Source organism: Cebidichthys violaceus, unplaced genomic scaffold, assembly GCF_023349555.1.
Source record: "Cebidichthys violaceus isolate CVI_PGR_0920_01 unplaced genomic scaffold, fCebVio1.0.p SCAF_11, whole genome shotgun sequence".
In the NCBI taxonomy this organism is placed as follows: domain Eukaryota; kingdom Metazoa; phylum Chordata; class Actinopteri; order Perciformes; family Stichaeidae; genus Cebidichthys; species Cebidichthys violaceus.
Window position 1 is genome coordinate 17129596 of NW_027176274.1, and position 14309 is coordinate 17143904.

At 40.0% G+C, this 14309-nt stretch overlaps 1 protein-coding gene across 2 annotated transcripts; it reads right to left on the bottom strand.

Annotated features, from left to right (window-relative positions):
- Positions 1-2240: 2240 nt before the first annotated feature.
- cxcr2 (chemokine (C-X-C motif) receptor 2) lies at positions 2241-5063 on the bottom strand. 2 transcript variants are annotated; one of them, XM_068735925.1, is made up of 2 exons: positions 4966-5063; positions 2241-4105 (listed from the first exon to the last, which is right to left on the bottom strand). In XM_068735925.1, exons 1-2 carry the CDS (start codon positions 5038-5040, stop codon positions 3032-3034), a joined length of 1149 nt encoding a protein of 382 aa, XP_068592026.1. In that variant the 5' UTR covers positions 5041-5063; the 3' UTR covers positions 2241-3031. The 2 variants fall into 2 exon arrangements, with proteins under 2 accessions (XP_068592026.1, XP_068592019.1); XM_068735918.1 differs by having other exon boundaries at positions 2241-4108.
- Positions 5064-14309: the final 9246 nt, after the last annotated feature.

Genomic DNA, 14309 nt, shown 5'->3' on the forward strand with positions numbered 1-14309 from the left:
ATTTAACAATATACGATGTCCCACACTATCAAGGTAAATGATTCAGTGATTTGGTGAAAAATGGCTCCATCTTCTGGCAGAAGGGCTTCACCTCATATGAGAAAGTAGATTTATAATTGTATACTTTAATTAAAGGTTGAGAGTTAAGTGATTTCAAGCGTTCCACGGGGCTGATTCTGGTATCAAACCACTGCATTACAATATTTTTTTTAGTTTTTTTAATTAACCTGATTTGGTTTTGTTGTCAGAAGATCCTTTTCGCCATTTTTAGTAATTGATAATAATAGTAATATTGCATAATAATAATAATAATAATAATGAAAATAGACTGTCTTAAAAGACAGAGCACAACATAAAAAGGAACACATATTAAATAGTAGAAATAAAAATGAGTTGTCATACTAGAAACATGGTCCAAAAATCATTGCTAAATACCGTACTTGTCTTCCTCAATTTATTTCTTCTTTTTTGATCAGATATAAAGCAAACTTGTGAACATTTTTTAAGATCATCTCATTTCACTTTTCTTTGTACAGAGCAACCTTCCAACAGTAGAACTTCATACGATAAATACTGACATGTGCTGCCTGGTTACAACTGGATTCACCTGGCCAGTCTCTGAGAGTGAATTTGCGATCTGCCATCAAGTATTCCCAGTTATTTCCCATCATAAAACAGCTATTTAACTAATTATTCATTCATCCACTCACATCTACTGACTAAAGATTACACACATTTTGCCATTTTGTGTGTTTTATTTTTGCTTTTTACACGTGTGTGTTTTTGTGTTAGCATACTACTTACTACAAGCTGCATTTTGTTGCGCAAACCCTGTCGTTGTACGTGGTGAATTTTGATAGTCACTATGGTAATCAGCAGAACATCAGATCACAAACACAACAGGAACATGGACAGAACATGGACAGTGTGAGAAAGTATTGGCTAACAGAAACAGGTTTCTAACCAAAGAACTCCACAATTGCTGTCGAAAACCAAAAGTTTGAGTTTGAATCTTATAACTTTTTACTTATTGCTTGGAGTAAAAAAAAAAAAATCTTACCATATACACATTTTTTTCCACGGCAGAGGACCTGCTGCTCAGTACAATTAGACTAATGCAATACATAGATAGGAGAATTATTGAAAGAATTAAACTATTTAAGTGTCACACAACTTTACTGTGGAAAGACCACACATGGTTTGGGTTCAAGGATTTATTAGATTCTAAGTATAAGAATCACATTTCATCTGCTTTCACAACCAGTACTCCTTTTTATTTTTGCACTATGAAATTTTTTATAAAAGCTATACATACTGCATATTTGATAAATGGGAATATAGGTACCCTACATGTTATATATCTTAGAAATTGTATTTCAGACAAACATTAAAAACAATTCTGGACACTATAAACTATTAGAAAGAAGAGTATAAATGAGTTTTGCAGCTGAGAATAATAGGATAATACCATAATAGTTAATATCATTAGACAATGTGAGAACATCCGTCCCACTTTCTCATGCAGACACTCTCCCACTTCTTGATCTTTATATTAGCCACAAGGCCACCCACTCAGATACAGATATGCACATGCACCCATGCACATGTACTACCTGCACGTGCACAAACATTCATGTGATCAAGGTCGGGATAATCGGGATAATGCATTTTTTATGTATGCAAGAAAAAAGATTACTGGACAATGAGAAAATACAGCATTTTAAGATCACAGCACAGATTATAAAGAACAATGTAACGTTTCCTGCACCAGCAGTTTGCACATGTGTGCATAAATGAAAAGCATTCATCAAAGAGACAGACGGTACCTTTTTTTGCTGATGTCACCACCTCTTCCTGTTTGAAAGATTAAGATATCTGATAACGAGAAAAATACTTTTTTTATTTTTAACTACTGTTTTGCTTAAGGACAAAAAAGATGGTAAAATAAGAAGAAGGCTCCCCAGTCATGTCCACATTGTCTCAGGAACAAAAACACAAGGAAATTACATCGTTAAAGGACTTGAAGGGATTTGTTTTTATATAAAACGTAAAGAAATAACATTACATTCTCAATGAATGACCCGTTCTCAAAGTTGAAAAAGTATTGGCCCCTATTTACTCAATGGCTTTTCAGCTTTCTCATTAACTAATTAGATGGCATGTATATATATATATATATATATATATATATATATATATACGCCATATATATGTTGCCTTCTCAATCTAAAGGCTACACATTTGGATTGAGACAGGATACTAAAGCAAACATCCAGCTGAAGCTTTTGAGTGACTATTCAATTTTAAAGGTGCAATATACAGGATTCAGAGCATTGTTATAGCAGCAAACAACTTTTTGCTGTGTAAAGATATAGTGGCGTAATGTCTACCCTCTGTGTGTGCTGTAATCCAAGCTTCTCCTTGCATTGTTGACATAGCCGTGCATGCTTTTAGTGCATGTTTGTGCATGTGAGTGTGCCCTACTGGCTATATCTGATAATGGCAGCATTGTTGCAGAAGCCCACAATCCGTTTCCCCCTCAGGTTAATAACACTGTTTGCTCTGTCAACAATGTTGCCGTGTTTTTGGAGTTGTTGGCGCTGTTAGCACCGTTAGCTGCGAGCAGTTGCAGCGGCTGCCATGTTGATAGTTGTTGAGAGTCAATAGAAATACTCCCAACCTTTAACTTGAGTACCAGACATGTGAACCATGTACATTCATGTTCCACCCATGGTATTACTTGTTAGGGTAATTAACATTAGAGGATGATGTTTGACACTTAAGGAAAAAAGCTTGTTATTTTTTTTTGAGGAAACACCACTCTAAGATCTGTTTATTCAGTAACGATAGCTTAGCTTAGCAAAGACGGGAGGAAGGGGGAAACAGCTAGCCTGGCCTAATGATCTAAAATCTACCAGCCCCTGCTCCCGGCCTACTTTGGCACATAAACCCCTGTAAAACAGTGACCTTCAGAGACGTGGGCAGATGGATTTTGTTTTCTTTGGACAGGCCAACTGTTCCTCCCTTTTATTTACATGGTCGAGGTGTTTCTAGATCTGACGCTGCCTACGCTGCTGGCTGAGCCCTTCCTGTAAGCCATGTGGATTCGCTTGCTGATGAGCCCCTGTCTGTAAAGAGCTGAGAGCAGCTGGTTACGGAACTTCTCGCCAATGAAGGCGTACAGCACCGGATTCACCGCACAGTGCATGAAGGCCAACACTTGGGTCACATCCAGCACCACTTCCACTATGTAGTGCGTTTCACACGTCTCCAATGCAATGGCTTCGCCTCGTATGAGCGTGTCAATCAGCACGGTGATGTTGTATGGCAGCCAGCACAGAACGAAGGCTAACACCACCGCCAGGATGACGCGTATGGCCTTGTGCTTTTGTTGATTGCGCATGTGACACAGCGTCACCACAATCCAGCCATAGCAGACGGCCATCACCACCAGCGGCAGGAAAAAGCCCATCGTATGGCGCAGAACACGCATTCCGATGCGCCAATGGTCGCTGCTTTCGCCAGTTAGGTTTTCATAGCAAATGTTCTGGCCCAGGTCCTCAGCGCGCATGCTCTCCTTCTGAACGGCACTGGGTAAGGACAGCACTCCGGCCATGAGCCACACCACAGCGCACGCCACTTTAACCGACAGGTGGTGGGAGGGGCGGGCACGCGTAGCTCTCACGATGGCGAAGTGGCGGTCGACGCTGATGCATGCCAGCAGGAAGACACCACTGTATACCGACGCCTCCTGGAAGCCTGACAGGAGTTTGCACAGGAAGTTGCCAAAGATCCAACCGGAATGAGCATTGACGGCCCAGAACGGGAGGGTGAGGCAGAAGAGAAGGTCGGCCATCGCCAGGTGCATCAGGTAGACATCCGTGCTACCTCTCCCTTTCTTCATGGAGCAAAGCACATAGACGACCACGCTGTTGCCGACCACGCTGAGGACGAACACGACGATGTAGGTGATCATCAGGCCCAAGCTGTTGAATCCAGGCACCATTACACTGCAAGGAGCAGACGGGTCATCGTCGTCGTACGCAAATGTGAAATTGTGACTGGAGTTGATGAAAGCGTCTTCGTAAAATCCCTCTGTTATCAGCTGCTGAATAAAAACAAAGTCATACAGTTCACAAGCAGCAGTAGAAGAAGTACCAGTAGACAGTTGCCATAGCTGCAATAGAGAACAGAATATGTTAAAACTGCAAAGATCTTATCAGCCAATAAAGGCGGCATCCGACCAAATTAAGAGGAAGTTTTACCCAATTGCCCAAATTATCATTATTATTATTGAAAGTAGTCGTGGTATTTAGTAATGGTCACTGGTGGGGTATCTTCTGTATACAGTAGGTATCAAAAAAACACAAGGATTGGTTTGCCATTTTGGGAAATACGCTCACTTCCCTTCTCTTTACAACAGTTAAATGTTAGCTTTGAATGTCAGAGAGCTGCTTTCAGACTTTGTGGTATAAGCTAAGCTAAGCTAACAAGCTGCTGGCTGTCACCTTACCATGAATGGCTAGACATGACATGGTATTTTCTTATCCAAATCTCAGAGAGAAACCAAATAAGTGCTGTATACTGTATATATATCCAATTTCCTGGCTAGCTGGTGTATGAAATTGCTTAATGCAGCTTAAAAGATTTGACAAAAAGTTGAATATTGCCTCCTAAACCAGGTAAACCTCCAAACCAACTTGAATGTGTCCATTAAAATTAGCTTAATATAATAATTTTAGACAACAGAATTATACATCACTGTATCATAATAGCACATGTCCACCGTGCAATTATACTGAAAGGCAAAAAAACCTGTTCTAAAGTCTTAGCCTAATGTTTAAGTCTTTTGCTATTTGCTCACGTTTACCACTAATTTGAATGAATGATTGGAATTTGCATGATAGTTTAACACACTAACTACAACCTGAGGATAACACAAATTGAGAAAGTCCCATCGTTTACCTGTTTTTCCTCTTCTTCTTGATTGGTTAGAACCAAATACCGCAAAACAGTAAGGATCAAAAGTTGCAGCTTCATCCTTGCGGTCTTGTTGCACACAGGTTGACAAGAATAAAGCTATTTGGCTTAGAGGTCCTTGTGTGCTGCTGGTGGTATCGTTGATGCTCTATTAGGAAATTGCATCGCTTTAAGGGAAGTAGGTGTCATAGATATTATCTGTCTAACGTTTCTTTCAAAACCTTTATGTTTGATCTCACAGTTACATGTGACAGGATGTTTTTAAGTTGAACCTGCAGAACAAAGCTGATAGTAACAGCAAAGGACTTGGTATGATTTGATGGTGACAAGTCCACAAATAGTAATAGTGGCTATTGTTGGGATTCTACCTCTCTCGCTATGGAAGGCCGCAGCTCACGCTCTCTACTGTACTTTTCGTCAACAGAGTCGTATCAAATAACCAGCTGGTTCCGATTTACAATCAAATCAAAAGATATTTAAAAACAAACATAAGCTATACAATTACAAACTGAATTACACTATTAATAACAAAACAAACAAATACATTTCATGAAAGTGAGGCCCTGTCCGGGCCACGAGGCATGTCTGCATCATGGTCAGGAGGAGGTCTGATTCTGAGGCCCTGTCCGGGCCACGAGACAGATACGTATATATCTGCATCATGGTCAGGAGAAGGTCTGATTCTGAGGCCCTGTCCGGGCCACGAGACAGATACGTATATATCTGCATCATGGTCAGGAGAAGGTCTGATTCTGAGGCCCTGTCCGGGCCACGAGACAGATACGTATATATCTGCATCATGGTCAGGAGAAGGTCTGATTCTGAGGCCCTGTCCGGGCCACGAGACAGATACGTATATATCTGCATCATGGTCAGGAGAAGGTCTGATTCTGAGGCCCTGTCCGGGCCACGAGACAGATACGTATATATCTGCATCATGGTCAGGAGAAGGTCTGATTCTGAGGCCCTGTCCGGGCCACGAGACAGATACGTATATATCTGCATCATGGTCAGGAGAAGGTCTGATTCTGAGGCCCTGTCCGGGCCACGAGACAGATACGTATATATCTGCATCATGGTCAGGAGAAGGTCTGATTCTGAGGCCCTGTCCGGGCCACGAGACAGATACGTATATATCTGCATCATGGTCAGGAGAAGGTCTGATTCTGAGGCCCTGTCCGGGCCACGAGACAGATACGTATATATCTGCATCATGGTCAGGAGAAGGTCTGATTCTGAGGCCCTGTCCGGGCCACGAGACAGATACGTATATATCTGCATCATGGTCAGGAGAAGGTCTGATCCTCTCCTGGGATTTACAGTTCTTTGTCTCCCAAGAGTCACATTCCTCAGCCCATCGATCTGCTCCACGATTGGCTGAAATCTGATAAGCTCCCCCTTGGATCCTGACCCATTGTCCTGGGCAGACACCTCCGTCAACTACCTTCTTCCCCCGCAGATTTACACCTTCTGACATTCCTCAAACCCCTATCACAGACACTCAATATACATTCAATGACCACACTCCTTGGTTTAACACTTCCTACACACTGTGACACATAATATCCAGCACTAGGAATGCTTTAAAACTTAGAATTCCTCACACTATATAGTGGCCGTTTTTGTTAAGTTTTGGAGAGTTAACCAGTGCGCATGTGTGTAACGTTGCTAGTTCTAGAGGAACGGAAGATGTGTAGTCATTGTTGTTGATGTCGAGCATACGTTTTGAGTAAAGTATTAAACATGTACTGTTGTCGCTGGAGTTATTGAATTAACATGGTAGCAGAGGATGGCAGCTGGCAATTACAAAGTTCCGCTGCCGTTTGACGAGAAGAAGTCTTACGAGAGCTGGAAAAATCGGCAGTACGAGGCGTACACAGAGTATGACCGGATTGCAAGAGAAAATGGCGTCTCCATGGTCGATTACATTGTCGAGTTTGAGCGCTGGTGCAACAGAATACGTAAGTTCAAGATGGAGCTTCCAGATGCTGTGTTAGCTTTCAAGCTACTAGTAAAAGCAATATCAATACAAACGAAGCAAATTATTGACATTATGACTGTAAAAAGACAATTGCATTGCATCAACAATGAATCACAGGTTAAAAGCAGATTTAAAAAGGTGAGTTTTGAGTGCAGTTCTGCCGTCTGCGGAATTGAGGTTACGTGTGGGAGCGTGTCAGTGCAGGAGCTCAGAAAGGTAGGAAGGGGGCTATGTTATGTAGGGCTTTGTCTGTGATGAGGAGAATTATGACCCGTATCCTAAGAAAAAATGTGTTCCCTTTAACCATTGTTGTCCATTGGACAGCAGTGTGCTGGGGTGTCCACTGGATACGGTGGAGGTGGTGGGAGACAGGAGGTCCCTGATGGACAACACCTCCCACCCCATGCAGGACGCCCTGGCAGCTCTGGGCAGCTCCTTCAGCCACCAGCTGATTCACCCCTGTGTGTGAAGGAGAGGTACCGCAGGTCCTTCCTTCCTGCCACTGTCAGGCTGCACAACCAGCTCTGCTCCCAGTAGAACACACAACACTAACAACACTAAAAATCTGTGCAATATAAATACACTTGCACATACTACAATTATTCTGTTCAGGGGTGTCAAACTCAAGGCCCGCGGGCCGAATTCGATTCGATTCGGCCTGCCTCGTCATTTTATGTGGCCCACGAATCCGCCAGCAAAAAAAAAAAGTTTAAAAAATAATAATTAAAAGTTAGATTTGATAATAAAAATATCCTCATAGTCGAAATTATGAGATAGAAAGTCGAAGTTATGAGGTAAAAAGTCATAATTACGAGATAGAAAGTCAAAATTATAAGATACTTAAACACAACAGTCATAGAAACAGCTCTTCATAGGTTACCCTACATTTTACATATAAATGGATTGTGAGTACATTGAAGACTACTTTAAACGTGGCTTTACAACAGATGAAATATTTCACATGAGATTGTGAAAATGCACCCTTGAAAGGATTTTAAGCTTTGAACAAAGTGAATGTAATAACTTGTGCTTGATATTTGTCTTTGTTATTTTCTTTAAAAGTTTGATCTTTGATAGAGTAATGTGGGTTTCTTAACCCTAAATTAAAAGGATTTAAATTATAATAACAGAAATGTGTTTAAATATATTTTGACATTTATATAACTGCATGTACAATATTGTTACACTTGAATAAACAATAATCAAATGCAGAGACAGTTATTTACGAATATGTTAGGGTGTAGTTACATTTACAACTGGCCCTTTGAGGGAAACCATGATGCTGATGTGGCCCAGAGTGAAGATTAGTTTGACACCCCTGGTGGATATATATGTCTGCATATATAATATTTTTGTGTTATTTTTTTAAACTTTTTTACTTATTTAATGTTCTTTACTGTTTTATTACTTATTTATAATACTTGTTTTGATCTTGTTTCTTTACTATGTCTCTTGTTTGCACTATCCACTATGCTGCTGTAATCCTGTAAATATCCCCACTGCAGGACTAATAAAGAATTATCTTATCTTATCTTATATTGAAAATGACTTTATGGATATCTGGAAAAAGGATATCTGGGAGTTTTTCCTAGTAAGAATTGCATTGCACATACCCAGAACGTTCATTCTAGATATCAAAAATGCAATTGTGGAAAGCAGATATTGAAAGCCCAATACACACCAATGGCAAAAGTGACTTTTGGACTTTTCTGGAAGACTGCCGACATCTGAAATTACATTTGTGGATAGAAAGAACATTGTTGTTGATATCTGAAATATTCATTTTAACTAGGAAAAATAAAATTATGCATATCTGCAACACATATCCAGTCCAGCTATTAAATGTGAAAACAGGTTGCCATACACATGAGTACAACACAGCTACGCCCATATGTAAATGTACTACACAGAGCAATCTCAAACCTGCTCTTACTAGAGAACATTGAACTTAACTTTTACTGCATGTATGACACATTGCACAAAACTAACTCTTGTGTTACTGTACTTTATGTAAATATGACATTGGTTCTGAGACCCTTTATAATGTGACTTTCTTAAGTAACTTCTAATTTCTAATGATTGTTAATTGTTTTTCAATTATAATGTTGATAACTGAATCTAATGTGAATTAATTTGGACTACATTAAGTAAGTGATGCACTTTACTTTAGTTTATAGTGTTATTGCACTCAATGGAAAGTTGGAAGTATATTTCTCAGTTTTGGCTGCAGGTCACCAGAGTGTAATTGTGCCTGTGTGCAGTCAGGACTATAATGGTGTTTATACAATGGCTTCCAACACAACACACATCAAATGAAAGGAAATTACAGGACAAGACATGGCGTGTTCAAATTCCAGTTCAAAGTCCATAAAGGTTGACGAGAAAATACCCAAAAGACACAATCACAAAACACTGTTCGGAAATGTGCTTCTGCGATCAGACAGTATGAAGGTATATCTAGTAGTTGATGCCACGGTATCACCTTTTAGTGAACACACTTTAACACCTTTTCATAGATCCTTGCCTTTTTTCATCATGATGTTTCTCTACGACTGAATCCTGTTTATTTCAGGTTGTAACAGACTTTCTAAATCAGAGCATTTGACAGATACAATGACTAATAAAGTCATGCAAAAACATCTGAAGAAAGGTGCATCCTCTGCTCTGTCTATGTTTGGAAGCCATCTAAAAATACCTCAACCAGACACCTCCAGAGCTCTTTTGAATTTAAACATATTTGAAGTCAAAATAAGGAGGATTAACACTTTGTTTAATGTGTGAAAGGCATTCAAAGTGACTAATTTTAATCTTACTTTTTAATCTTTCACTTCACGTTTAGCAGTTTGATGAATACAGGGCTTGATTCTTGGAATAGACCCAGACTCTTACAGTACATTGGCTTGTGCTTGCCGAATCTATGGAGATGATACATGTTTCTATTCTTACATATTCTGCCCTTATTATTATGATCTGTTTTAAACCTACTATTTTTGACTTGATTTGTCCAGTGGAGGGCAGCAGCAGTCTTAATCTATGTGTTCGCTGCACCTCTGGAACATAAAAAAGCAAAAAAAATAGTTGTAGATGTCCTGATGATGAAGTTTTTTTGACTTTATAAAAGATCAAGATCAACAAACTTACTTGGAACAACCAACTACTTTTTAGTGAGTATTTTACAGTTACTCATTACAACAATTATTACTAAATACTTTACTAAAAACAAGTTGTGATCATTCAAGTCTCATATTTTGGCTAAATTCTGACTGCGTGTCTCAGCGCAATCTACATTTGGCCAGTCATCCATAGAACTAAGATTAAGAGCTCCAGCTGGAGAGCAGGAATGTCGTCAGGGTTATCAAGTAGGCTCCTCCCACCACAGATGTTAAACTGAGCTTGGCCGACATCCCCACCGCAACGCTCTCTCACTGGTGCATCCTGGTGACCCCACACCCCTCTACCTGCTCTCAGCGCTAACTAAAAGGAAAAGTTTCCTAATATAACCCAGCCGTGTCCATTTAAAGTCTCTTTTTCCATCTGTCGGACCACAGGCTACTCTAATCAGCACGTTGCAGGCCTGGAGCATTGGGCAGAGGTCAAATGTCATTCTTTGTCCCTCAGCCATTTCATGTGCTCTAATTAACCAACACACGTAGGTTGTGAAAAGTTGTGAAGATGAGATAGCCAAGAAACCGAAACAAAATTAATCTTTATTGATTGTGGAGGATGTCGACAGAATGACAAAATGATTACAGTTGCGAGGCACTGTCTTAAGTATATCTGCGGAAATACAGTAAAGCTTTAAGGAAAGGAATTACTTCTGCAAGACCTTGACACAAAGCCTCTCTCTTCTTTCTACTCAGTTCATGTTTCCAGGCATTCCTCATCACAATAACTTTATTTATAAATGAGGCTCTAGCGTAAGACCAGTCAGGAAGACTTTTCTTTTGCATGCTTGGGCCTTTAGTTTTTTTGTCATACATCCGGCCATTCACTCCTCTCACGCATGCTCACCCATAAATTCCTTCTGTCATTGTTTGCCACTGTTAATTTATGTCAAATCAGCTGATCATATTTATCCAATAGCACAGCGACACACATACTGCCTATCATGTTGCTGCTGTCTTCTTTTAAATAGGATTCTCTCTCAGCCTTCAGTACGTTCATGCTGCCGTTACACATGCCCCCCACCCCAACCCTAGCCTCCACATCATCGCCCCAGTATTTGAGGATCCACCTGCTTCATCATTTCATCAGCCTCATCAGACACCACCACCAATGTCAGGACTCCATGGGGGGGAGGGGGGGGGGATTTATCTCCCTGCTGCTCAGGACGGACGCCCCAAGATTAAAAATGTCTCTGAGCTGTCTGAGAGCCAAAGGCTTTCTGTCACGACTTTATTATCACATATTATCTGTGATGATAAACAGTTTTTCTATACTTCATTCACATCTCTGCCTGATTGAACTCACAGTTCAGAACCAACAGATCACACTTTATATTGATTGTCAGCTGGCATTTCAATTCTGAATGACTTAAAATCAGTTCCTCAGGGGAAGGAGTTTAACGTCTTAATTAGCCAAGAATGTTGCTGTTTGAAAATGGTAATAGTGACCCAAATATATTGAATATATAAAGTTTGAAACTGGAGAAACAAGTGCAGAATAACAAAGATATTATTACATTTCTTTGCGAGGTTGTGAGTCATGTTAGTGGTGAGTTAATACATTCAGGATTTAAGGGATATTGGTATGCTGAACTTCTAAATGAGGAAAGTCATAATAAAATACATTATTTTAATGGTCAAGTGAAACATTCTCATTATGTCCCTGCAGTTGCTGCGGATTATAAAGTTGAGCAGTTAACTGCATGTTGTTTGTTTTACATGAATATCAGGTGTCAACCTGAAAGCTCTCATAATGTGGCAGCTTTTACAAAATCCTATATTTTAAACTTTCCTGCTATTTTAACACCTCTATAAATACAGTTGTATTCCAAAAGAAAATCCAGCAGCCTATTTGCCTTATGAGCTGTCAGTGTGAATCGGGACCACCCAGACAACCCCGCCTGCTCTGTTTGCTTTTGTTTTTATCTGGTCCGTGGCCGGGGATTAGACTGTGAACACACCACTGAGAGGTCCTGTATTACAATGGGTGTTGAGTTGGATGAGAAAACAGTAGCCGGTGTATACACTTAGTCAGTAAAGCTCCCTATTTGTGTGTAAGTGACACGCTGAGCCTGAGCCACCTGACGTTTCTGATGTTTAGGAATTCAGTATTGCAATCAAATCTTCTTTTCAAATCAAAAGTATTTTCCCTTAAGTCCCGCATATTTCTATCTGACATTGAAGTGCAGCGAAGGAGAAGTCGTTAAAAAATGTGTTTTATAGTTTATAAAGTATTCTTGACATTTTGTTACACAGCAAAAAATTTTAGGGCATTCCCAAGGACCAATCCATTTTTAAAAGTTACCACTGGATCCTTTAAAGACTCTGACTCAGCACTTTCATTAATGTCCCTGCTGTGCAAAAGAGTAAGTCACATCTCCCCCTCTCTCTTCTGTTTTATTGAACATTAATCTGTGATAGACTGCCTTCACCAGAAGCCCGGCCTGTCTACAGTGCAGTGCAGTGGATGTGTGTTTTGTTTTTCTCTGTAACGACCTGAAACAGGGAAATATAACCACCGATGTTAGTTGTACAATCTTACCGAGGACAGACCACTGCCTGCTAACTTGGACTAACTTTTGAATTCCGTTTATTTTAAGCTTAAAGCATGTTGCACATGACTCACATTTTCACATTTCTTGGAATTAATTTACTTAAGTGGTATTTCAACAGACCCTGGCCAGTTTTATGACAGTTTTGGGTGTATGTATCTGCTCCAGCATTGGTCTCTCCGAAAAACAACGAATCCAACAATGAGTGTCAAGCTGAGTATGGAGTTCAAACTGTAATGGGGATGAATCAAGTTTACACAGGAAGGCACCGGAGAATCAACACACGCAAGATACACAATTAAGCTTTAAAGTTTGTGAGGCATAGAATAGTAGGTAAAAAAAAAAAAAAAGGACAATAAAATGCACTGCTTTCAATTTTTATATGTTTAAGTAGAAGAAGAAAAAATAAGACTTGTGGACTAAGTTTAACTTCACTGACAAAATATGCTGACACAGTTTGACTCACTGCAGATGTAAACGCATTTGGGTTTCAGAAAACTGCCGATTCTGTTGGAGATGCCTCTATGTCTTCTCAGTTTAGCGTCTTTTTTTATCTTGTCTAAACAAAGTCTATTTTGTTATTCGTTTTTTTTTCTTTCCCAGGTGCATATAGTCATGAGTTGAGGCAGCGTAGGACAGAAGGTTGTTTCCATGTTCACAAGTCTGGAAAACTGTTCCACTTTGCTGTTCTTTGACTGTTGGGAGAATGGCTTGTTTCACATGACTTTTTTCATTATTTTTTCAACTCTGTGGTATCTTATTACGCACTATGTCAGTTTTGGGAGAGCAAAAGAACAAACACTCAGGATCTGGTTTTATATGATGACGTCAGATGGTCTTATTTTAGAACCCAAACTCTTTTTCCTTCAATGGGAGGCGGGTCCATTGGCCTTTTCGTGAGGAGCCAGAGGCTTTGGGTTGGACTTCCAGGTTTATATTACACTCAGCAGGATTCACAGCAACCCAAACCGCAGCATATATTTTCAAAAAAACGAATCTTAATCAAGGTCAACCGCTGTGCCATTTAGGATATTTTCGAGCATTTAAGTCAGGCTTAAAATAACAGGCCTGTTCTCTCACAGAGCAGAGAGGAGCTGGGGAAATGTTATGCCAACCCACACACTGGTGGTCTGTGTGTTTAAGAGGCTGAGAAAAGGTTTCAGCTATCTGGGTTTCTCAGACAAAACAACCCTTTTGCCAACATGTACACTCCTTCAGATTTTGGCTGGATTTCTCCCAAAAGCAGACTTTTAAACTATACCAGCTCAGGTGACCCTAAGTGTATTTTAAACATAAATGAAAAGTCACCAAAACAAACTTTTTCTCTTTTTTTTTCTACTGGTAAAATGGGTTTCCCTTCATGCTTCAGCAGTTGTCTAAAAGGTACTCCAGAAGTGTCAGGTGACAGAAAAACAGCTGTACCTCCCAGGAGCCCCAAGCCAAACTAATCAACAACAAGCAGGTTGGGAGGAGGGTCCGTGTCTGAAAAAGGTTTTTGTCTGAAAGCTATTCAGGATGAGAAGGTTGAGTTTGCAAATGTGTAGTGACCCTAAGGACCACAATCAAGGCATTGCACGACAACAAAAAACTGAGTGTTCATCAACCTGACAGCTCGCAAGAAATGTTTGCATT